Below are 27,564 nucleotides of genomic sequence, written 5' to 3'. Positions count from 1 at the left end.
ACATCCATGCCCGAGGCAGGATTCGAACCTGCGACCGTAGTGTCCAGGCCAACAACTCTTATTCTAATAGTACTGTAGAGCTGAGACAACAATAAAATGAAATCTGATTAGTCTTTTCCAAGGCACCAGAGAAATAGATAAATGGTAACATGAAAACCTAGTTGTCAGTGTTACCCTCTGCACCATAAGGACTATGATCATCATTGTTACTACCATCTGATCTAATTACATCACCGTAACTGTTCCAAACTATCAAAATGGAAGCATAAAAGGTTCTGGAATAGTGTGTCTGTGATTCAGCCTCTCATAAGCAAAATAGAAAGTGATCTACGTCTGCATTTCAAATATCTACAAAATATTTTACATGACCTTCACACAGTCTGAAAGATTATTAGTAAGTCTTCAGATGACTGTGAGATCACTATAGTCCCAGACAGATTATGTAAACTTAAGAATATACACCAGTCTGTATTTATGAATTGCTGTCCCATTAAGGAAGAGTGGATGACAAATTATAAGCTGAAGCTCATCTGAAATTCTGTCACAGACGCCTTAGCTTTGTTGACATTAATGCATTACCTGAAAAGAGCATACTTTATTTCTATGTTGCAAATGTGTAGAATATGTCAACTTTTGAAATACCTTTTAAGTGAGCCATTTACACATTGGCACAACAACTCTTTCTCTCATTGTTTTTACTCCACGCATATTAACACTGTGGTGCATGATTTTAACTGCAATGGACAGCTTTTAATGATCACTTCTGTGGCCTTTTCAATTAGTCATGAGGCTGCAAATTCATGCACGGCACAACACAAGTAGGGAGTGCGCACTGCAGTGGGCAGTGTACATTTGTGTCCTCAGGGCTGAATGAAAACACCAAAGAAGCGACCATTAACAGCTGTCCACTGTAGTGGAAACTCTGAGCCACAGGATAAATATGAAAAGAATGAACATTTTCTGGTGGAGTTTACTGTAAACCAACATTTAATAATTATATTGTTCCATTTGGATAATGAAAGCAGAGAGAGAGGAAAAAAAGGCTGGTATTATTGCTTTATTTTGCGTGTATGGGGGCGGTGATTTGTGAAATGTAGTTTATTTGTCTCTTAATGCACATAATATGACTCATTTGATTCAAGTACATGACACATGTCAAAATTGGAGTAAAATTTCAACATAAACATAGAACAGCTGATTTTAACAAACAGCATCATTATCATAATAATACAATTTCGTTATATATACATACAATAATCATAATAATAATACAATTTTGTTATATATACATACAATAAAATGTAACACCTAATTACTCCTTGCTCAAATTATCATTTCATCCTCTATGAATTCTTGTATTGAGTAGTAGCATTCCTTCCACAGAATCTGCTGTAGCCTCATTTTTAGAACTTCTAGCTTTGTATTAAATATGTTTTTGCCCATTAACTTGTTATATATTGTCATCCCGTATACAGTTTAGTGCATGTATATAATTTCAGGTGGTGTGTGTGTAGCATGAAATTATTTTACGATTCTCCTCAAACAATTTTTGTCTGTTGTGTAGGAAGATTATAATTTCATAAGTGAGGTGCTGTTATGTCACACACTGTTATAATGGCTTTAGTGGGTCTCCCATCCCACTGAGCAGAGTTTTTATTTTTTAATGATAATATAATATTTTCCACATCCTTTATTGTGACTGCTTTAAAAATCTATAAGGCGCTATGCTGCTTGGTGGGGTCCAAAGTGATTTACTTTACTCTGATACTCTGCTGCATGACTTTGCCAGATTTATGAAGAACTCATTTAAATCACTCTGGTATTTGAGCTTGGTTTACAATAAAGCTATCGTCTATTTTAATCCTAGGTATTTCATTAGTACTTACTCCAACACCTAACCCTGATTAGACAATGGACAACACTGCTTTTGTCTTACTTTTATGTTGTACAATGAACTAATTGTTTGCTCTTTGTTTGGCTGCTTTCACAACTTTTATAAATATAGCACGTATTTACATTTTCATTATATTTCAGTTCATTGTGGAGTTTCCTCATCCTAGCACTAGAAGTTTTTATACCCTGAGTTATCCATTTAAGTTTATTAGTCTTCTGTTACATATGTTTCCAAGTGGAAAAACTTCATTAAACATTTCAAGAAAGCTAGTTACAGATTTGTTAACATTACTGTTACTGGAAATAAAGCTGTTCTGAGGCCATTCAGTCTCTCATAACTTATTTCTAAATGTAAATGAATTTTTTTCATTGAAGTTCTTTTTCATGTGGCTTTTGTTGCATGAACTTACTGAGTTAATTTTTGGTAGTCCAGTTAACAATGCAGAGTGGTCATAGAGTCCTAAATCTATGCAAAATTTATAAACATCTTGAAATAAATAATTTTTTAGAATTTTGTCAATACAGGTCACTGACTGCATTTACTCTAATACTTTGCATGAATTTTACTTTGAAGCCAAAGTTTATTTAGTTAGTGAATTTGATATGTCATTGCTTTCAAGCATGATAGTAATAGCTGCTGACTTCAATATTAATATCTTTTTCCTTTTTCCTTTACTGAGTTTTTCAGGCAGGCAATGAAATTTCACCAGAAAAGCTTCAATTGTAGCTTTCTCTGGTACTCTGTAAATAGAAACTACCATGACATTTAGGTCCCTCAATTCGACACAGTAGCTTTCAAATATACATTCTTCATTCAAATGGTTAAAATAATTTCTTATTTCATATTTTATATTGGAATGTGCAAGTATGTAAGAGTCTCCATGTGGTTTCTCTAATTTACAAAAGCTGTTGGTTAATTAAAAATTTTCAATTTTATTAAGATTTTTAATATTGTCAAAAGTAAAACAATGTTCATTGAGACAAATAAGTTTTATGTTTCTACATTCAGATAGAATAATTTGTGATTTGTTCACTTTGACCTTTTTTTGAAAAGTCAACACTTAGACCATTTATATTCAAGTGTTTGATGTAGCGACATTCTTTCCTTTTTATGTTCTCACGCTTACTCTTTCATGGTACCATTTTGGTCTTGCTGTTTTCGTTACCAAACACTGTTTCTCATCGCCATCATTTCTTATAAGGTATCCCATTTTTCAGAATTTTACATGTCTCAAGGGACATTTTACTAAGAATTTTGGATCCTAACCTATTTAAATGAAGACTGTCTTTACCCAAATATTTATTGCTTAATAAAGTATTCAAATTTATAGACTCAGCTCCTAAACCATCACAGTTTTCTTTAAATTATGATTTATTCACTCTGTATTTGTAGAGGTTACTGGCAGATTGAATTAAATTTCTTGTTTAACTTACAATTTCCTCTTCAGTGTTGCTTCTAAGAGAATTTGTACCTACACAGATGAAGACTCATTTGTAATTCGTCCAAGATGCCTCTGCTGAACCATCCTATGAGTTATATATGATGCTAAAGTGTATCTTCAACTGGTGGGTCTTGATTCTTGGACAAATGTCTATTGGGGAAATTGGCACCACCACATTTTTCAGCAGAGACTCGCCTATAACAAGGAATTTGTGTTGTTTTGCTCTGTTTTTCATTACTGAAACATATCAAATCCTTTTTATTGTATGGTACACTTGTCCACTTGTATTTATTTTCAGTTATAGAGACTAATGGGTGAGTTTCTTCTGTAGGTGTAGCAGCCTCATTATTTGAGGTAATAACTGTATCATTCCACCCTGTTTTGGTGTTATTTTCGTCTATCGCCACAGCCGTTTTGCAAAGACATTTTTTCCCATGTTTCAGGTCACAATTTTCTTTCTTCTGCACTTGTAATTCGGCTTTTAAAGTGTCAGTGTTGCTAAGAAGCACTCTATTAATTTCTTCCTGCAAACTCACTGTGGAAGCCAGTTTTATCTTTTCGTACTGCAAGCAGTCAAGGCGTGACCAGTGAATATTGTCTCCAATAAATTCTAAGCATATTTTTGTACACATTTTATGCAGCCAGAAGTTGCACTTCACACATAGAATTCCTTTTACAACAAATTTCTGACACTTTCTACATGATGTGCTATTTAACTGTTGTCAGTTTATGAGCATTGTGTCATTGCACTTTTCAGTGGGCACCGTCTCGTAGTCTGTGAACTTTTCTGTCTGTTTTTACTATCAGGTAAGCAGAATGAAATCTGTGGCAAATAATTATAAAATATTTAGAGGAAACATTAAAGTAATAATATATTCTGGCTTTTATTTGAAGAGAAGTTGTGCAGTCCAGATCAATTTAAGAACAGCAGCCATAGGTAAGCAGGATGGTTTGATGATGTGGATGGGCCTAGTCAATTTTTAGATGCAATTGTTACAGTTTTAGAACCTGGGTAAGGAAAGCATATCTCCAGAGACATTGCTCTTACTGTAAAAGCCATATTGTGATAGTGTTATCACAGTGACCAACATGTGCAGTTTCCATGTTTAGTTGGGTGAAATTTAAACAAGTTTTCTTTTATTCCTGTCACTTTCATATCCACTAGGGTAATTCTTTTTTCTGTGTACACCACTCCAATATTTCTTGGAGTATTTTGTAACCTCTTACTTGAATGTTCTGTTTTCTGTCTGTTTTGCTCAGACATTCTCTAATTTCCCCTTTCCTTGTTATATCCCCAAAAGATTCATCATTGCTCACTCTCCTTTTTCATGTAAGGACTCGTCAACTGTTCATATGATCTTGATCTTAACGTTATAACAGGCTGTAAGTATGTCTTAAAATATAGGACGCTGAGAATATGTATGTTATGTCCAGGAACTCTTCACATGCTCCTGGACTGAAGTCGACCAAATTTAGCACAGGAACTCCTTGCCCAGAAAGGACCTACTATGGGGGGGGGAGTGAAGGAGGAGGTTATAATGCTCTAGTTGTGACATTTACAGTGATACATGTGTTACTTAAGCCCCTGCCATATAGGGGCTAAAGTCCTGCAGGATAGGTGTGTTGTGTGGGAATAGTATCGACCTACATTACAAACCTGCTGTGCAGGTCAGCTTACATGTCAGAGGCAAGCAATAGTTTTCCAGCAGCTGATGTCTTGTGAACTCATGTGGACAAGAGTAATCGGATGTGGAAAGGAGTAATCGAGCTTGGTAGTCAATTTGATAGTAATTGGATAGTAATTGGATATTTCTACTGGCCACTGAATTGAAACACATCAGCCAAACTCTCATCTGAAAAATAGCCTAAACTTGATAGCACTGGAATACCCATAGCATTCGGTAGTAGTGCAATGCTACTTTAATTTGCCATGTATCGACTACACTTTCACTTTACAATTTGTACAGAAACCAGATGGCAGTTACAAGAGTCGAGGGGCATGAGAGGGAAGCAGTGGTTGGTAAGGGAGTGAGACAGGGTTGTAGCCTCTCCCCGATGTTATTCAGTCTGTATATTGAGCAAGCAATAAAGGAAACAAAAGAAAAATTTGGAGTAGGTATTAAAATCCAAGAAGAAATGAAAACTTTGAGGTTCGCCGATGACATTGTAATTCTGTCAGAGAGAGCAAAGGACTTGGAAGAGCAGTTGAATGGAATGGACAGTGTCTTGAAAGGAGGATATAAGACGAACATCAACAAAAGCAAAACGAGGATAATGGAATGTAGTCGAATTAAGTTGGGTGATGCTGAGGGAATTAGATTAGGAAATGAGACACTTAAAGTAGTAAAGGAATTTTGCTATTTGGGGAGCAAAATAACTGATGATGGTCGAAGTAGAGAGGATATAAGATGTAGACTGGCAATGGCAAGGAAAGTGTTTCTGAAGAAGAGAAATTTGTTAACATCGAGTATTGATTTAAGTGTCAGGAAGTCGTTTCTGAAAGTATTTGTATGGAGTGTAGCTATGTCTGGAAATGAAACATGGATGATAAATAGTTTAGACAAGAAGAGAATAGAAGCTTTCCAAATGTGGTGCTAGAGAAGAATGCTGAAGATTAGGTGGGTAGATCATGTAACTAATGAGGAGGTATTGAATAGGATTGGGGAGAAGAGAAGTTTGTGGCACAACTTGACTAGAAGAAGGGATCGGCTGGTAGGACATGTTCTGAGGCATCAAGGGATCACAAATTTAGCATTGGAGGGCAGTGTGGAGGGTAAAAATCGTAGAGGGAGACCAAGAGATGAATACACTAAACAGATTCAGAAGGATGTAAGGATAGAGTAGCATGGAGAGCTGCATCAAACCAGTTTCAGGACTGAAGACCACAACAACAACATGGACTACAAAAATTATACATATATTATCAGCAGTAAGGACAATAAGTTTTGGAAGGTAATACTGAACACATTACCAGATGGCATTGAATAACTAGACTGACAACCCCCATGTGAAAGAAATACCTTAGACTCTCTGATTTTAAGTGACCCATTCTATTCAAGGTTGTTATCAAAGAGACAGGGTTTAGCAGCTATGATGTCTTTACTGGGACAGTGGCCACCCATAGTCATAGGATCATTGAGAAATTTAGAAAATTAGTATACAGATGAAACAACCACATGTTGCATATTATTTGATTTATTACTGGTTTCGCTCATCAGACAAAAACATTTTTAGATATTTATTACTCTAATGGCAGCGCACTAAAAGTTTAAATCTCCTCTTTGCATCATTGTCAGATCTTCGTGGTGTACATTACTTCCTAATAGTCACAGTATCCTCTATAGGTGATGCTGGTGTTTGCTAAGCTAGGAAAGTGTTTGGGAAGCTAGGAAAGTACTGGTATTTGGTAGATCTGAAAGTCACTAACAGACTACTTAAAATGAAATTGAGAATGTCTATATAAAATATGACAAACACAGAAGAGCTGTAGCTAGAGCTCACACACATCTAGATAAATACTTAGCAAGTAATGAAAGATAGCAAATATCCACCCTGGTTTAATGATACCATTTAGGGAATGATGCAAAAGTAAGATTTCTATGCTGTTTGCTACAAAAGGGAATATAGGGCAAATTGTGGAGGAAACTTAATTGTAGCTCATGCATCCATAAGAAGTGCTAGGTGTGAAGCATACAATAAGTATCATAATTAGAGTGTGGTCAAAGAACCATCAGAAAATTATGGGGAGTCATGGACATATGTAAAGTCAGCTAATGAATTCAAAACTTCTATCCAGTTTAACAGATTATCTTGTGCTGAAATTAAACGCACCAGGCAGAAAACTGGTATACTAAAGCCTGTATTTAAAAAAAAATATCTACACACTTTGATCACCTGCTAATGAGAGACATTGAAGTCAGCATCTCTGGTATTGGAAAACAATTAAGACGACTCAAAGTGGATATGGCACAAGGCCCTGATGAAATTTCGGTTGAATTATACATGGAGTACACTACAGTGCCTCATAGTGAACAGACATATAAGCATGCCAACACAAGTGTGCCCTTACAGTTACCAGTGGGCTTGGATCACAGTTTTTGTAAACTGATTGTATGTTTCCAGTTTGACAAAGAACTGTAGAATGATTTCCATTTGAAATACAAATCATCACAAGAGCTATGAATCATGATACACTGCTGACAAATATGATAGCTTACTTCAGAAAAGAGTACACTAAAAGAGTCTAAAATACCCCATGCTATTTGCTCTCTTCTCTAGACAGCACACACTATCAATAGTATAAGAAGTCCTTTTCACAATTACACAAGCAGGTCAACATCAGATGGTAACTCCTCCACTATGAGAACTCCAGTTCAGTCACTTTTGTCATGTTATCCACCAATGTTTTGAAACTAAAATGATCTTGTTAGCTTTGTGCTGAAAATCATTTGCTTCTGAGGTCACATATTGTGTGTGGCCCTCACAACATTAGGAACAACCTCCTCTAACCAGGGAATGGCTATAAGACATGTGAAAACCTACCCTGAAATTTTTACACAGGAAGAAGACGACAAAAGAAATGCACTGCCAAAATTTTAGCTGATAAGAGACACTGCAAGTATTTTGTAAAAAATGTTAAAGTTACACATTTTTGCCACACGAAGAACAGCTTATAACAGCAGTTTGTACAGCCATGCCCACTGCACACTTAGCATGTGGCATGGCGACTCAGTAACGCAATGCCTCATAGCGGAATTGTCCAGAGTTCGCAGACACCAATTTTAAGCACCTAAAGCCTGGTTTACAATGGAGTGAATGGAAGTGAACATGTGCGATGAGCATTTGCAGAAAATTCACTACCATTTGCTTATATATGGGTAGAACCGTTTATACTAGAGAGAATAGAAGAGAACACAAGGTAGCAAACATTGCCTATAAACACTATATTATTAGTTTTTAGTTTTTGAAGCTAATATTCAGCATGCAGGATACAACTCTAACTTGTTAGAGCCACAATGCAAAACTTTGGTATTCAGTGACAATTATTTTGCATAGTGAGCACACTGTTCTTGACTGAGTTTGCAAAATGGCGCAAGGTTTCCTAAAACAAAAATGGTGTAGTGGCAAAGCATGCACTTCGTGATCCAGAGAGTGCGGGGTCAAATCCTGTTCAGACCACAACTTTTTCACTATGATTTTTAACACAGCATTCACTTCTTACAGATATTGTAGTGGCCACGTAAGACGTGTAGTTCAGATTCCTCATTAAACGGCAGGTCCCCATTTTCTGATTAGATAACTGGGGAAGGTTAGGGACACGAAAGTAGCTGCAGTGGCATCCAGTTGTAAGACCTGCAAGAGGCCTACTGGGTACACCAGACAGAATTTTTTTTTTTTTTTTTGCTCATGTTTGTTAGTTCAAATTATTCACAGTTTTCTGAATAACCTCACACTGACAGTTCAATTCTTGCACATGTAATTCTGATAAAAGTGGCTAGCAGAGAAAATAAAATCAGGGCAGTGTTTGATGTCACAGATGACTTGCATCAATGAGGACTTGTAATTTGTTGAAATGAAATGTGTCTTGCAGTACTTCATTTTATAACAAGTCCTGTAGGCCATTCCTTTTAATAATGTTTGAATGTTGTACATTTGACTATCAGTGAAATAGTTCTTTGTTTATTCCCCATAATCGTCACAAAAATTTGAAGTGTCTATTGAATGACGAAAACATTTTTCTTGCACCAGGCATACCGAACAACGGAAAAATTGATGCAGTCAGGCACTTCGCAGTAACCACTAGTTTTATTTAGACAGGACTGTGATGGAGTCAGAAATGGTCCCAGCCAATGTTCTGCATATTGCGCTGCATGCCAGGCATACTTGATCAAATTTGTAAAGTGTGGTGAAGAAAAATGGTAATGCACAAATGACTGGAGCTTTTTAAGAGTACTGTTCCACTGGTAAACCTGAAATGAGAGAGAGGTATAGGAAATTATGTTGTCTGATAATTTCCTGAAAAATGCTTTCCACTGCTGAAAAAATTCTTTATCGAGAGAGTGAATCGCACTAGTAGTTCCATGTGGAATCCACATTAAATCTACAGATTTTTTGTCACCCTCCACAAAAACAGAGGCATCGTTATGTCCAGACCATGAATCCAACAAAAGCAAGAATTAGTTTCTGTGGCTGGTAGGAATACTTTTAAAACGAAAATGTTGAAAATTATTCTTTCCCATTTTTCCAGATTTTGATATGTTGATTAAAAGATTTTTGCAATTAAATAGTCCATTTCTTATATTTGGTCCTAATTTGCCTTGTGGTTCTTGAAGACAGACATATACAGCTGTGGAAACAGTAAACAACTCATACTTATCACGGGCATTATCGTATACAAATGTGTTATTGCATTCATTGATTGGGCAACTGGCTCCATCTTTTTTTCACCCCGAAATGATAAATTGCAGTGTGCATGCCGTTCTTTCATTAAACCTGACTGATCAGTGTTATAAACAGCACTTGCAAGGATAACAGCAAGTTTTGTCTTTACATCAGCTATGAATTTCTCTGTAGCATTGTCTATCTCTGGCAGCTGCTCTACATGTTTGTGTGACGAAAACGTGGTAATTGTGCGACTTCCTATTCTGTATGATTTCTTGAACCTGCGTAGGCAGGTCGATGAAGCCTGGAAATTAGCATGATCATGTCGCATGCAATTTGAAAGACCCAGTCTCATAGATCTCCATTGGTAACGGTGTATAGGCTCTCGCGAGCAGTTCGAAATCTTTCGAACAGTTTTTCATTCAGATGGTTTCAGGTTTCCATTTGGTGCATATTTCTTGCTTCACATAATTCATTCTTCCACTTGTACAGTTCACACTCCGATTTTACAAAATGAAAATGCCTTTGCACACTGCATAACTTCAAGCATTTTTGCCCTCCTTTGTTTAACCAACATTTCAGTGCCCGAAAGCTGTAGCAGTACTCTTTTTTTTTTTTTTTTTTTTTAAAGGTATTCTTCTTCAGAACTGTTACAACTGATGTCATCCGAACCACAATTCATGGGATCATCACAGTCATTTCTAATTTCTTCTAACGTATTCACAATTTCAAATGAATGTCGAGGAAATCAACTAGCAAATGACACATATGTATTTCCTCAGGAGAAGTAAGTGATTTTGGCTGGAAACCACATTCTTCATATTTCATCGTTGGTAAATTGAGAATGTTAATTGGATTCCACATTACTGTGAAACTGGAAGAAAAAAAAGGGGTAGTATTAGCAGGCATGCCTTACAAAAGCACAATAAATATTAATTCAGCTTTATCTGTATTGTCAACATTTACCATTACTGCAAAAAGCAACTGATAATTTGTAACAGATGTTACTGGAGTGGCTAATTTGAGAGAATAGTAACTGTGTACTGTAGTGTCAGAGAAACTATCAATGAATTGTAACTTGAAATGTCCTTTACAAATTACGATCTGGTTGTGTTGTGTTTCCTGTTTACGAATGTACTGCCAACCTTGGTTTTGTGTGTGCCTAGTGGTGCGTGTGCAGTTGTTACAGTGCCAGTAGGGCGTACATTTCTACCGCCGCCTGGCGCGCTACAAATTTGGCAATTTTCAGCTATTTTTTTTAATACTTGCAGTGCCTGTTAGTAGCTAAAATTTTGACAGTGCATTTCTTTCATTGTCTTCTTCCACTATAAAAAAAAATTCAGGATAAATTTCGACATGTTGTATTGGACCATTCCTTTGTAAGACAGCCCAGTCCTGAAGTCTATGTCTATAGTCATTGCTGATACATTATTCAGTTGCCCATTTCTCATCAGTATGAAATATAACACTACTGAGGAAGTAACCACAAAGGATGACCGTTCCATGTAGGACATCACCAATGGAGACGTGTTCAGCATTTCATGTTAATGCTATATTCAATGCTCTGCCAGTTGGAACCGTATACGTCAGCCTTAACTTGACTCTCTCTCTCTCTCTCTCTCTCTCTCTCTCTCTCTCTCTCTCTCCCACTCACAATCATTGTAGTGAATCTATAAGTGTGCGAATTCATTTATTGTGCTCTGTTGTAGAATAGCATATTCTTACTCTCTTTGCTAGAACAAAGTTTATAAAACTTTGAGTACTGTAATTTTTAATATGATCATCATCACCATCATTATAGCGTGCCTTGATAATACCATTAAACCACCTTTGTAACCATCACTTACTTATTACACCTACCTGTCACAAATCACATAAATTTTGTATTATTAATTATTTTCTCTTTTAACCTATTAAGGATTACACATAATTGAATAATATCTAAGAATACAGTACATGATTCCATCAGTATCATCACCACCACTGGAAAAAAACTCAGATAAACAAGCAATAGCCAAAAAGGACAAGTCAAAAACCACCAGACCATTCCACAGTGATGTTTGATGAGTCTGATAAGAACCTGTCCACAAAAGTAATAGACCGAGATCTACCAGATGGAACCAACCAGTTCCTCTTCTGAACTCTCAGCTGTCATATTATTAAAATCTTGACAGCAAGGAAAAAATATAGAAGTTGACAAATGCTGGTGATAAAGTTTCTCTCATACTGCGTTGGAAGCTAAGTAGGCCCAGGGCTTATGTAGCAGAACTGTTATTACTAGCACAGGAAAGGCAGACATTCTGATACATCCATGCTAAGGGGTTACAGCTAGGGATGGCTAAACCAGACCGGTTAAAATTGATACTATGTTTTAGTTTTGAATAACTGATATTTTCCTGTATTTGTTTGGCCTTGATTATAATGATTATAACAGGTGGGTTTTTTACTGATAACTGGGTAAAAATGGAAATTCCAATTAGCCATTGCACTGTTGCTAAATTTTTTGCTTTTTAATTAAATCTTGTTCAAAAATGGGTAATTTTTGTTCATAAAATTTCCATTGATCTGAAATATTGTGCTATAATAGAAAATGGGAAAAGTTATTGGTCCTATTTCAGTAACTATGCCAATGGAAATCAGAAATAAACACATGGCATAAGAAGTGATACAGTGTTGCTGAAATAATAAGGCACCTGTTACTGTGTGGTGTGGCCTGTTAGATAGTATGTGTGTACATGCAATGTGCAAGGCTTACCCCATAGGGTCTATATAGTAGTTTCTCATTGCCTTCATCAGACATTAGTTGCATTACAGAATGACATCATCCATAGTCTGGAAGTATTTTACGAAGTGAACTATCAGTAAAGCAAAGTGCACTGTTTACTTTGAAAGATTAAAAATGGGAGGAGCCACAACAAACTTGCAACATCATATGTGCAGAAAACTTAAAAAAACTTAACGGCTCATTCATAGTTTACAATAAAAATTGAAAGTAGCTGATCTGCTGTCTGTGTCTACATAACATGCCTTTATCTGGTTGTAGCTCTTGAAACGGAAAAATTAATGTGAATAATAGTTCTTTAACCTTAGTTTTGACCCTTTACCATGGACTATTCATAATGCCCAAATAGTGATATGATCTTAGATTACAACATTGTTTTTGAGCAAAGTTTTTTTAAAAAAAAATGGTCTCACTAGGAGAATACTAGTGATTTTTTTTGTAGTATTCAACCACTCTATTACTTTTCAAGAAAAGCAGCGAATGATGGACAGACTAAGTTTTCTTTTATTTGACTAACTTAATTTAGTATTTTGATTCTATATATCTTGAAACAGAGAGCATCAATATTTTTCAGTCATTTAGTTTCTACATTTATTACAGAAAACAGTAGGAACCCACAAGTGAAAATTGGTTATTTTGAGCAGTTTTGACACTCAGGTTAAACTAGTGATGGAAAAAAAGATGTTACCAAAAACCAATTGTTTCAATTATTGCCGCCATCCCTAGTTGTAGTCTCTGTTGTTAGTGAAACATATCACACCTTACCTCTGCCTCATATCATCAGCTTTCAAAGTAGTGCTACAAGTGTGTGTGTGGCGTATAGGATAAATGGTTAACATATTTTCTCTTTTCTGCCCCACATCCCCTCCTCCAATGACATTGTGTCCAAAAGGAATCTTGCTCCACAGCTACCTCACCCATTTCTCATATGTGCTGCAAGATTCTGCCAACACATTCCTGCAAATTAGAGATGTTGAAAGTCTTGTTCCTTCAGAAACTCACTAGCTTCTAAAAATAGGACAGGACTCCCACTTCAGTACTAGTATAGGACTGTTCTCCATCGTAGATGTCTAGTTACACTCTCTGATCTCCACATACAATGCATAGCAAGAAATGGTCATGTTTTGCATTCCAGTGACTATTTTCCAGTCAGATACACAAAGTCGGTTAAGCAGTGTCCAAAAGGAAACAATGAAACTAGCTGCCCAGCAAGGTTAACAGGAAGCTCTACAGTGTACTGGTTGTTTGAGAGCCGCATGACAGTCTCCAGGAGTGAGGAATCACATTGCATATGCATCTACTCCACAGCCTTCAGGTCATTTATGAAGACACCTTGTTCTCTTGGGGAGTTATGACTTCCACATAGGCCTAAAGACCATACATGTAGCTATGCAAAGGTTTGAATATCAATTAATCTCAACGATCTCACACTTTAAAACTGCCTTATTGTTCAAAAGAACAAGAATAGGTTGTTGCAAGTACTTGCGGACTTGAAAAGTTATTCACCAACTCATTGTAAATACAGGAAGGCATCAGAATGTTTCCAGAGTGTACATCACAAAATACACAGGGTGAACCCAAACTCCACTGACAACATTTCAGAGGTGGTTCAAGGATATTTTCTTGATATTTTTCTATAAAGGACTCATTGTCTTCTTGGCTTGTTACAGAGTAATAAAATAATTATAATTTATTCAGTTCATCATCCCAGTTACCTTTGTTTATTTGTAAATATTTTCACGAAAGTGAAAAAATTGGTAATATGCAGACATTAAAATGCACAACACAGAATAATAGAACAACCATGAGATGCAAAAGTACTGCGATGTGGTTGCCATTGCTACAGGAACAGTTCAGAATATTGTTGTTATGTTTCTGTCCCATTGCTTTCATTGAACCCGTACATGAGGTGCATAACACTGAACACTTCGTCAGTAAAACTATTTGTACTGCTGTGTGTCACTGTTAACGTACAACTAACATTGTCAGAAAAACAAACTGGAGACAGAACTGAGCACTACTGAATGAAAGCTTGAAGACAGAGAGTAAAGTATACATTACTGTTGTCATCGACAAGTATCAGGAGAGAATGGAACAAGTGTGTTTCCAACCAACACACACAGCATATACCACGGACATTTGAACTGTCTTGTGCATGTTTTCAGTGCAGTATAGATAGAAGGAATAAATGGGGTAAGAAGTCAAATGAAATGCAATTACTCTTTAATGAGCTGCAGGAGACCATGGGTCTTTGATGCCAGAATACTCATAAATTCCCCTGAACAATGCCATAAATTGTGTTGGTGGAATTTGGATTCGAGCTGTTCCGCTGTCATAGTGATGAAAGGGAAAATTCAAACATCATATGGTGACATGACCAATGGTTGGAGCCTTATGCCAATGCTAGTGCCAATGTACTACTTGATCTGGTGTTCACCTCTCTGTGACAGTGGAAAGGACTGGGCTGGACTTCACATTCATCAATACTGAATCACATAGTTTTAATTGCTCCATCTGTGTATGAAAATGAGACTTAGCTATGTTTTTAGATTGTGATACTGCATCTGTCAACCAAATCTAGTACAGCATGTTGGGGCACATTGACAACAAACTCAATAAAATCAACCTGCAAAGCTTTGATAAAATAAAGCAAATAGGACAGTTTTCCATCCTCTCTGCCTCTCAATTTGGAGAATGACTGAAAGTGCAGAGCTCATTATTTGTGGCCAGATTAACAGTTTTGGTGTTCCTCCTGTGATAGCCCTTGCACACCAACATACCAGTTGCATTTCACCATAAGCTAAATGGAAGAATGAGCTGAACATACCCATTTTAAATTTTCTACATGTGTGTGATTTTTCTCATTGCCTATTTGAAACTGTCCTGGCCATCATATGTAAAGGATTGGAAGTTGAAGTTTCTGAGGAGACTAAACCGCTTGAAGTAGCTTAGCCCCAGATTTTTGTTGAGCAGTCTACAAAAAAAGAAAATCCCTGAAATTATACAACATTCTTATAATGGCCGACATAAACCTGTTACCAGGTACAAAAACTGGTACGCTATACTAAAGTTTGACAATTTACAAAGCTTTGTTGTAATCCTCACTAAATTTTGAATGTATGGCGTACACACACACACACACACACACACACACACACACACACACACACACACACACACACACACACACACCCGCGCGCGCGCGCGCGCGCGTGTGTGTGTGTGTGTGTGTGTGTGTGTGTGTGTGTGTGTGTGTGTGTGTGTGTAAGACCGCCAGTGCTAGCCACCAACAGGGCATTAGGTTAGTCAAAATGCACATTGAACTAGCCCTATACCTGTAACTATTGCGGAGGGTTGAGAATTGCCACTTTACATGTGGCAACAGCTCCTTGCAGTGTGTAAGGAATATAGATTTTTGGCTGTTCAGGTACCCCTGTCATTTCAAATCCTTGCTTTTCCTGCCATGGAAATGATTTTTCACATATTGTCCATGAATCACAAGGCCATTATTGATCCACGCAATTCAAAATCCCATGGTATTTGGTGTGGAACAAAGCCTAACAACACACCAGTGTTGAAACTTCCTGGCAGATTAAAACTGTGTGCCCGACCGAGACTCGAACTCGGGACCTTTGCCTTTCATGGGCAAGTGCTCTACCCCCAGGCTGTGGCTAAGCCATGTCTCTGCAATATCCTTTCTTTCAGGAGTGCTAGTTCTGCAAGGTTCGCAGGAGAGCTTCTGTAAAGTTTGGAAGGTAGGAGACGAGATACTGGCAAAAGTGGATTTGTGAGACCGGGCATGAGTCGTGCTTCAGTAGCTCAGATGGCAGAGCACTTGCCCACGAAAGGCAAAGGTCCCGAGTTCGAGTCTCGGTCGGGCACACAGTTTTAATCTGCCAGGAAGTTTCATATCAGCGCACACTCCGCTGCAGAGTGAAAATCTCATTCTGGAAACACACCAGTGTTGTTTTAAATGGGCTGTGCAACTACACTCTCTGATCAAAAATATTCAGACACAGTACAAGTGGACATTTATGTGGAATGCATTTATAAAGGTTTAAACACTGCTAGGGACACTTTGAGTGAGGTGTGCTAATGTCTGTAGAGGAATGGCAGCCCCTTTTCCTCAGTAATTGGGGGGGGGGGGGGGGGGGGGAGGCAGGGCAGAGACAGTAGTGATGTTGGACACTGAGGTCTGGAGGGAATTCGATGTCTGACGCATCTCAAAGGTGTGTGGTTGGGTTCAGGCCAGGACTCCAGGCAGGTCATCCCGTTTCAGGACTTTTCTTGCTCACAAACCATTGCCTCACAGATACTGCTTTAGGACAGGGTGAATTGTCATGCTGATACAATCAGTTACCCTCTCTGAACTGCTCCTCTACTGACCATTTACACAATGTTGTAAAATGTGTTCATGATCTTTTGCATTTAACGTTTCCTTAGCAGCAATAAGGGTACCACATCCTAACCCCCAAAAAACACCCTTATACCATGACACCACCTCTCAGTACTTCATTGTTGGCACTACACATGATGACAGGTGAAATTCTCCAGCCATTTTCCAAAACAGAAACCTTTGTTTGGACTGCCCCGGCATATAACGTGATTCATGACTCCAAATCACTCATTTCCAGTCATCCACTGTTCAGTTGCCTCACTCTTCATGCCATCTGAAATGTCTCTTAGCACTGACCGTGTAAATTTGTGGCTTACGATGAGCTGCTCAACCACTGTACCTCATGGTTTTTAACTTCCTATGCACAACAGTTGTGCTAGCTGGACTGCTGGTAGCAGTTTGGAACTCATGAGTGATTTTTTCTTCTGATTCTGTGCAATTATTCTTTTACAACTTACCTCCGCAGTCCTTGACGATCCTTGTCCGTAACTACATGAGGTCTGCCTGGTTGCGGTTTAGCTGTGGTTGTTCCTTCGCAGTTCCAGCCCACAATCACATCACCAACATTCGGCCTACACAATTTAAGGAGGACCCTGATGGATTTGTTAGTCAGGTGACATCTGATGAATAGTCCATGTTCGAAGTCGCTGACCTTCCCCGATCGACCCACTCTGCTGGTATTCTGTATTTACTGACAACACAATAATCCCTTCCTGCTTTTACACTAGTGGGCCAGCCTCCTGTGACATCTAGTGATCAACTCCACGTTGCATAGGAACATCTGGATACTTTTTATCAGATAATGTATAAGGCTGTAACTTACAGCTTGGTCTATGCAGGGCATTATCTTGGCTGTTGTATGGTTTTCCATTTACCAATAAGTATATATCACATGATGTGGAATTTCACTATAGCAGGTAAAACATACTTTCAGTGTAAAATTACTTGTATGCTCTGGCTATCTGTGTGTCCTTCAGTATATACAGTGCAGAATATCAAGGATTCCTATCTCTGTCCACAAAGGCTCAGAAAGGTGGTGGTGTTCTGTTGTAAATAACAACAGTTTCCACCTGGACTGTTATCAAATTTAATATTTATTTAAGATCGTGATTTTGGTTATCATGCTATTCTCAATCAAACACTCAGAAATTTCGAGGATCACTTAGCGCAATCTTTTATGCATAATGTTACTAAGTTGCAAAATCAAATGCTATATCAGTTACATGGATGATGTGCTGTGTTGATGGATTGTTACCACTAGACAATAAAATTCATTCCTACGGCATTTAAACTCAAATAATAAAAAAAATCAATTCACAATAGCATTCATAGGCTCTTCTATAAATTCCTTGACCCTTAATAATATAGACAGCAGTGCAAAGAAACACTCATTTGGCATTTGTAGAAAAACAAAAGTTACTGATACTGTAATCCCTGCAAGCTTCCAGCACCCCAAAGTCACAAACATACAGTTTTACATTCCATGCTGCATTTGCTTCATATCATTTCCATTGTATGCATCTGCCTTCTAAACTGGAATCAGGCAGTCAGACTTATCACTTCCAGTAATGGCTGTACCTCTTACCAGACTGACAACATTCAGGGGAAAAAAAAAAAAGAAAAAGAAGAAGAAGAAGGTCTGTAAATTTATATCACTTTCACAATGCTGGTCAACCACAGTATACCAAATGTTGACAAAATTTAAGATTGCTTTGCAAGGAAGCTAAAGTCTTCCAGGACATATTTTAGTAGAAAACTAACCATACAGCGTAGATTGTTATATTTTGCGTCGTGTAAAGAAAACCACAAGGATGACACTACTGGAAATACTTTAAACCAGTAAACATGACACAGAACGCCAGTTCTGTTTTACATACCTAAGCACAATTTCTTTTTTGCCATATGTTAGAATGAGTTTGTTATGAAAATGTTATAATAGTAAATTCAACTTTATTGTCCACTTTCTTTTATTTAATGATTTTCGTTATAATATAAAATAATTCAATACATTAATTTGTAAACACGTTGTATCTGTATCTCTAATACGGCATACCTGTATGTTGCACGTAACTTTGTTTTTTTATGACAGTCAGTTGTCACCTGACAGTGGCCTAAGAAGCAGAAAACTGGTTTGTAATTAAATATGAATTGTTATTATAAAACATTAAGAAAGTGATTCCTTTTCAATATTGTTAAAAATTCCTAATATGTATTTAAAAAAGAATAACAACAGTTAAAATTGATAGGTTGCTACTCACCACATAGGAGGTGTTGGGCGGCAGATAGGCATGTTGTAAGAAGACTGCTGGATATTATCAGCTGTCTAAGTCCTTTATTAGATGTAGACAATACACACACACACACACACACACACACACACACACACACAAAATAAAAAAATCAGGGTTCCCACAGGTTCCGGAAATCAGGGAATTTCAGAGACATCAGGGAAATTTGGGAAAAACCCTGGAAAAATCTTATTTTTTGTCTCAGTAGATGAAATTGTTTGTTTACTGATGTGTAATGCATCATCGCTGGCTGTGTGCAGCTGAGTACACGCACTGCTTCCCTACTCCCTCATTCTTACTGCTTCTCCCCTTCTTACCACAACCCTCAGCTTGCAGCCAGTGCTGCCACCACTTCTTGTCACTAGCGTAGCAGCTGCCCAAGAGAGGCATGAGGAGTGGTTTGTTTGGATCCGGTTCTCAGAGACTGTAGACTCAGTGGACTTAGACAGCGGTCATGTGTGCATGAGTAGTGTCTGAGTGATTGTGTAAATGTGTGTGTGCTGTGGCAGATAATTTAGTTGTGAGAGGATGACTGTCTTTTCTACGTGCCCACCTGTGGATCACCAATCATCTTTACAGTGAGTTGCTTCCTCTTTTCATTATTATTGATTCTCAGAGTATTTGAAGAAGTTATCTGTCGCATGGATTGATCACTGCAATCGCATTTCATCGTCATGCTATCTGTGGCATGTGAACAGCTGGCCACATGAATGGATTTGCGTGATGGGCCAAAACTGCAGGTATCTGTAATGGATCGGTCCTGCCGATCCTGAAGCCATTCATTTCCCACTAATGTGCAGGCCCTGCCTGTCAGGTCTAGTCTCACCGATTTGTCCATAGGCGGAGTCTGTTTGTGTGTGGCGTAATGCAGCGGATTTATCCCTGGACGAAGGACTGCGGTGCTTCTTGACAGGTCAGAGGCCACAGGCAATGGATTTCAGGAATTTTGACTGTCTCACCACAAGTATATTGTACAGTGTGGCATTTTATAGATGTTTTATTTCTTTTAGTACATTTTGGCACTTCGAAAGTTGTTCATATATTAGAAAGTATAGTGGTTTGCATGCTATGTTCTCATATATTTCTCAAATGAAAAATCACACAATAACTATAAAGTATAATAGAGGGAAACATTCCACGTGGGAAAAATATATCTAAAAACAAAGATGATGTGACTTACCAAACGAAAGCACTGGCAGGTTGATACACACACAAACATACACACAAAATTCAAGCTTTCGCAACCAACGGTTGCTTCATCAGGAAAGAGGGAAGGAGAGGGAAAGACGAAAGGATGTGGGTTTTAAGGGAGAGGGTAAGGAGTCATTCCAATCCCGGGAGCGGAAAGACTTACCGTAGGGGGAAGAAAGGACAGGTATACACTCGCGCGCGCGCACACACACACATATCCATCTGCACATACACAGTCACAAGCAGAAATGTCTGCTTGTGACTGTGTATGTGCGGATGGATATGTGGTTGTGTGCGAGTGTATACCTGTCCTTTTTTTCCCCCTAAGGTAAGTCTTTCCGTTCCCGGGACTGGAATCACTCCTTACCCTCTCCCTTAAAACCCACATCCTTTCGTCTTTCCCTCTTTCCTGATGAAGCAACCGTTGGTTGCAAAAGCTTGAATGTTGTGTGTATGTTTGTGTTTGTTTGTGTGTCTATCAACCTGCCAGTGCTTTCGTTTGGTAAGTCACATCATCTTTGTTTTTAAATAACTATAAAGTAATAGATATAACACAGTGGATAATAATCGACAATAACAAACATAGTAGAACCAACATTTTATTGGCGGTCACCTACAGTGTTTGTTTACACAATTCTTCCCCAGCTTATACACTTCTTTCAAGAGGCCTACTTTTTTCTGAGGTTATTTTTGAAATCAGTGAAGGTATTTTAAATCTGTCTTGCAACTCCAAGGAAATCCATATTTCTGTCACCAAATGTATTTTGTTTTATTGAAATAAAATAACGGTCTTCATGAAACACTTACCATTTGGCTTGCTTCCTCCATCTAAAAAGAGTTCATTACAAAGATGTTGATGTTAGTACTTAAGAATTTTGCTCACATCAGGAAATGCCATCTGCTTGCAAGCTTTTTTTTAGATATTTCCTCATTCGTTCTATTGTTTCTTGTCCCGAAGCTACAAATACAGGTTGTCAACTTACGTCTTAACTTACCTTTGAGATCTCAAAATTTGTCATGCAAAAATCCTAAAACTTGTCTGGAAAGCAGGGAAATATCAGGGAATTTCACTTTGGGAAATTTGTGACGACCTTGTATATAATCTCTGCTGTCATCTCCGGACACTAAAGCTGCAGTCAGGTCTTAGCACCTAGACACCATATGGAATTAACTGCCATGTAATTGAGTGGTATGCGCAAAAAATAAATCAAGGCAAATTTTTTCCTGGTCCGTAGGTTGACAGCACTGGCACAACAATGGCGTACCTTAACCTCACTGTTGTTCTTGTGCATTAGCTGTGTTGGTCCAGTGAATAGCTGTGTTCATAGTGGTTCAGAGCATTTTATTATGAGTGCCCCATTTTCAGTATGTACCAAGTAAGAAATGATTAGAGTGATTTGTTTTCTGTACTCTGGAGGGGCCAAAGCTGTGGAGATTACTTGCAGAATACAACTACAGTATGGTAGCAAACTTTGGTTAAGGCTGAATTCTTGCAGTTTTACTGACAAGTAATATGTCATGAAAACGTGAAGACTGACACAAACAGGAATGTCTTGAGAAGGAAAGATAACACTGTTTCAGTGACATAGTAACTGATGATGGTATGTGAGCCCATCAGTATGAACCACAGAGTAACCAGAAAAGCATGGTGTGGAAACATTACCTACAGCAGGAAAGTTCGGAAGCCAAGCTTCTGTAGGAAAATTGATGATGATGACTGTATTTTAGGATGTGAAAGGTGCACAAACTCGTAAAAGTCAGTGAATAGGGACAGCTACTCCGAGATCTTAAATATAAAGGAGAGAAAAGTTTTCAAAAAGAGTAATTTTACTTCAGGGTAATGCCTGCTCTTGTATAGCTGGGAAAACAGTTGAGTGCATTCAAGATTTTGATTCTGAGCTGCTGGAGCATCCACTGTGCAGTTCTGATGTAGCTCAAAGTGGTTTCCACCTACAGTACTTGGGTCCACTGAAGGAGCGTGTGTATAGAATGCAAGAATTGATGTGCAAAACATCACAAAGCTTCTTTCAGAACAGAATTGGAAGCTATTCAGCAATGGACCAAGTGCACAGAGGTTTAGGGAGATATTGAGAAATAGTATTACTTACAATGTTGCATCCTCAATAAAAATTTTTTAAAGTTGCCTTTAGTTTTGACTACACTACATAGCTTAATACAGGGCTCTTTCTTAGTAACACATATTGTTTCCTGTTGGATACATATGACTTTAACCATTTTCCAGAAGTTCCTTTAACACCTTAATATTCTGATCTACTTAAGTGGATATTGTGATTAATGGAGCTACTGTAGATAGATCACAAAATATACTGGTAGCCTGTGATTTATTGTCAAATAAATTAAATACATTCTTACTTTGTAATTCCTTGTCTCGTGTACTCCATGGCAGGATTTACCAAGCCAACAAATCCACCTTTTTAGTAACAGATATAACACACATGTTCAGAAGTTCTGCAGTGGTGCATGTCATTATCAAAGAACCACAAATAGTGAAGGAACATTCCTGATGTTGAGTATATATCCTTGTCAATCAGTTAACACTAGTGTGCATCATTGCTGACTCTTGTGTATGTGTCTGGTTAAAGAAAAAGAAAGGAAAAAAGGGCACATTTATAGAACTCACTTCACTTTTATAAATTATTGAAATTAATTTTTAGGAAAATCATTACCTCCATATTACTAAGCAACTGTCTTGGGGCCCAGTACTAGTTGCAGGCTACCTACTTAATGTCTTCCAGGTGACTGAATTTAGGAATTTAAAATGCCCGTTAAGTGCTATAATCTCATGTTAAAAGTTTGGCACTGTAAATCAAATACTACAGTTAGAAACTGTACGTTTGTCTTGAGGCAGCTTATTCATTGACAAGACTACTCACTTTTTAAGGCAAAGACTTAATGCCTGTAGTTAGTTAGCTAGCTAGCTAGTTGGTTTCATGTTCCATAGATCATGGCTACATGCTGAAGATAATCTTTTTTAATATGCAAATGTGAATTAGTAATTCCTACTCACCACCTTTTACACATTACACTAATAGAAATTCTTCTGTGGTACTGGAGTTGTGAAAGATAAACTTTTACAGTTTGTTCTTCAGATTTTATTTTGCTGTCTGTCAGTCATTTTGTATCACTGGTAAGTGATCAAAAATTTTTGTAGCAGCATTGTGCACCCTGTTTTGTGGTAAAGTCAACCTTAATGTGGCGTAATGAATGTTGTTTTTCCTTCTGGTATTGGAATTATGTCATCATTGTCCCTTTTGAACTGCAGTGGATTATTTACAACAAACTTCATGAGGAAATAAACATACTGTGAAGCACTAGTCAGAATGCTCAACTTCTCAAATAGATGTCCACAAGATTATTGTGAATGAGCACCACATATTACTCTTAGAGCTCGTTTTTGAACAATGAAGACTTCCTTTCTTAAAGAAGAGTTACCCAGAACATTATTCTATATGACATTATTGTATGAAAATACCCAAAGTGTGTCAAATTCATGATTTATCTCTCCCCAAGATTGTAAGCACTTAATGCAAATGTGACTGAACTAAGTTGTTTTAGGAGTTCCAAAACGTGTTTTCATTTTAAATTGGCATCAATATGGACACCTAAGAATTTTGAAGTTTCCACCCTATTTATTATTTCCCTTCCGTGTATTACATTTATGATTGGTGGAGTACCTGTAGATGTGCAGTACTGAATATGTTGTGTCTTTTTAAAATTGAGGGTGAGACCATTTGCAGAAAACCAGCCAATGATACTTTTAAGAACATTGTTTACAATTTCTTCTGTTTCTGTACGTATGCTTGGATTGATCACACCACACGTGTCATCTGCAAAAAGAACTAATTTGCTTGTTGTATGTTAGACAGAATGTCATTTACATATATGAGGAGCATCAATGGACCTAAGATTGAGCCTTGGGGTGCCCCATACATGATGTCTTCCCAGTCAGCATAATACTCCCAAATGATATTGGTGGAATTACTAAGTACAACTTTTTGTATTTTTTTGTTAGATATGATGTTATCTGTTGGTTGTCTATCCAGCTGGTAGAATTTTATTGTTTAATGCTTGTAAAATGTGGTGACTGGACATGTAAATGGCATTCTCAGTAGAGTGACTCTTCAGAAACCCATCTTGTTATTTGTTGAGGTTATTATTGTTGCTCAGGTGAGATACTATTCTAGAATACATCACATTCTCAAAAATTTTGTAAAATGTCAGCATGAAACAGATAAGTATTTATTGACGTCTCTCTTATCAACATTCTTATATAGGGGCGTGACATCAGCATATTCCAGTCTCTCCAGAAACATGTCTTGAGCTGGTGATGCATTACATATTTTAGATAAGACCGGGCGTATTATATGGAAACAGATCCTTAGTACTCAATTAAAATCACCATCAAAACCAGATGAACTTATTTTTGAGGGAATATATAACTTACGTGATTTCAGAAGGAGAAGTTGATAATACATTCATGTGAATGAATTTTATGAGATTGCTTTTTCAACATACTGCTGCGATTTTTGTTTTCAATTGTTTGTCCCTATACGTTCTACTATATTTAAGAAATGGTTTTTAAATATATTTGCTATGTGTGACCTATCATTTATAGCCCTTCAATTCATTTCGATACTAATATCTTGTTATGGGGCTGGTTGGCCTGTTTCTCATTTCAGTACATTCCATATAGTCTTAAGTTTTTTGTCAGAATTACTGATTTCTAACATGGTGTGCATATTCCTTAATTTTTAATCCCATTTCTTAGTAATTTTGAGTAGTTTTTGTAGTGTGCAACTACTGCAAGTTCTCTACGTTTCCTTACCAGTATGTATTTCTCTTTTCCTTTCATGAGATACTTTAATCATCATCTTTTTTTTAATGTTTTTCTTTCTGATTAGCTTGTGTGGAAAGCAATTTTCAAATAGTGATACAAGTTTATCATAGAACAGATTAAAATTTATGTTAGCATTTGGTTCATTATAAATTTTATCCCAGGTTATCTCCTGTAAACAATTCTTAGAAAACATTTGTCCTGGGGTCATTAATTATTCTAATTGATTTCCACTGTAGGGTATCCGTACTGTAAGGCACTGTGTGGTTTATGCTAATTACCTGCATGCCTTGATCAGAAAGAGCAGTTGTTACTGGATAAACAGTTATTTTCTTGCTTTGAGCTCCAGCAAAGAAAAGAAAACATTATCAATTACAATCCTACTGTCTTTATCCACTTGTCAGAAAGTTGATTACTGAGATCAAATTATAGGATCGAAATAAGGTTTCCAGATCATTTTTCCTGCTTCCTATCAGAATTTTTTTAGAACATCTGCATTTAAGTCACAACAGACTGTTAACTGGTTGTTTCTGTGTGTCAGATAGCATAGTAAGAAATCCAGATCCCTCGTAAACTATCCAAAATTTCCCAATGGTGATCTACATACATTTACAATTAAAAGAGATTATTTTTCAGTGTTAATTCATGAGCACACACTGCCATGTGCTGATGACTGCAAAATTTACTTGCCTCAATGTTTTCAAACTTGTGTTCTGTATTAAAATGTATAACAACTCCTCATTTTCTCTTATTAGTTCTACGTGATTGAGCTGTTAGAGTATAACCGTTTATATGTGATTTATCTAATCCTGTGGTTGTGTGGTGCTCATATAGACACCGGATGTCTATCTCTTCAGAGCTCTCTAAATATTCTGTTCTGTAAGAAAGGATATTTCTACAAACCTCATCCCAAATCAAAATGTTGACTCACAAACTCCATGAAAGGCAACATAAACTCTATCATATTCTGTTGTGTGTGTGCTTTGAACATTATTACAATTGTCAAAAAGCCTTGAACATGGAGGAACAACTCATATATATCACCTTATTCATGAGAGACAACTTTTGTATTTATGAATGTGTAACCAAAAGTTGGTGTACACAGTTTTAAAAAGAGTATGAAGAAATTTTCAGCTGAACTATGATGATGTATTCATTTACTCCTGCTTTATTAATAAATTTAGAAACAGAAAGTAATTTATTGCATTCTGTGTTTTATTATATTTTTAAACTTTTTGGCACTTTTCTCTACACCTTATTAATAAAATTACCTTTTTTAGTGAGTTTTATCTGCATTGTTACAAAAAGCAGTACAGGCATCACAGAAATCAGTACAGACAAAAACAGATTACATTAAAGTGAATACTGATAACATTACTGAATAGTACTACAAGAGCTCATATGAATACAGAGTTTTCTGCACAAAGAATGTTGCTCACTACCTCGCTCAACATTTATCTGTTAGTCACCACTTTGTCAAAAAAAAACCGTAAATTTGCTGTACAGTGTTCATATATGCTTCATTTCTACTGCTCTCCACTCCACTTCACTATAATTAGTAAATGCAGCTGTATTTGATTTGATTCATCCATACCTATATATTCCATTTTCCTTGCCTTTCCCCACAGTTCCTCAGAAATTGCAATTAACACATAGTTGTTTCTTCTTTTTCCAGGTCAACAATTACCATCTGTGCAAGAGATCTTTGTAATGTATTGCAGTATGACTCATGGTACAACTTTGCAGGATCTTTGCTCACGATATAACCCACAGGAGCATAACATTGATGAAAGAAAGCTTGTACAGTTTGGACTCCTTCATAAACTGATTAGGCGGATATGTAAAGTATGATATAATCAGTAGTATGCTATGGCTGTGAACTAGTCTAAAATACACTGCTGGAAAAAAATGCAACACACTCAGTCTGTGTTCAATGGCACCAGAGGATAATACGTGCATACTGATGGGTTGTAGTGTTATTGATTCATTTGTCATGGTCATTAGAGATCACATGGCACATGCACCTTGTGTTTTGATTCAGCAGGCAGTAATTGCTGAGTTTTAGAGGTGAACAGTGTTTGCAACATTCATTCTAAAGTACAACCATGCTTCACCAATGAGTATGTACTCCTGTTGAACAGTTACAGCCATTTGAGCTGGGTCGCATTGCTGGTGTCTGGGAAGCTGTCTGGGCATATCGACAGATTGCTGCACATATCAGAAACAACGTATCGGTGGCGTGTCACTGCTTTCAACTGTAGTTTGTGGAACTTTCATGCATCAGTAGACCAGGTTTTGGATGTGTGTAGTATAGATGCACATCAAGATCAACACGT

The 27,564-nt window shown here is 37.2% G+C and overlaps 1 protein-coding gene across 3 annotated transcripts in view; it reads left to right on the top strand.

The window, feature by feature from the left end:
• LOC126470098 (GATOR complex protein NPRL2) overlaps positions 1–27,564 on the top strand; it is a 176,523-nt gene that overhangs the window by 111,893 nt on the left and 37,066 nt on the right. For all 3 annotated transcript variants that reach the window (XM_050097665.1, XM_050097667.1, XM_050097666.1), the window contains exon 8: positions 26,904–27,073. In XM_050097665.1, coding sequence (XP_049953622.1) covers positions 26,904–27,073 — 170 coding nt within the window. The remainder of the gene's footprint in view (positions 1–26,903; positions 27,074–27,564) is intronic.

This window comes from Schistocerca serialis, chromosome 3, assembly GCF_023864345.2.
Source record: "Schistocerca serialis cubense isolate TAMUIC-IGC-003099 chromosome 3, iqSchSeri2.2, whole genome shotgun sequence".
NCBI classification, from domain to species: Eukaryota; Metazoa; Arthropoda; class Insecta; order Orthoptera; family Acrididae; genus Schistocerca; species Schistocerca serialis.
Note: the sequence above shows the minus strand (reverse complement) of the source record. Positions and strands in the feature narration are given on the sequence as shown.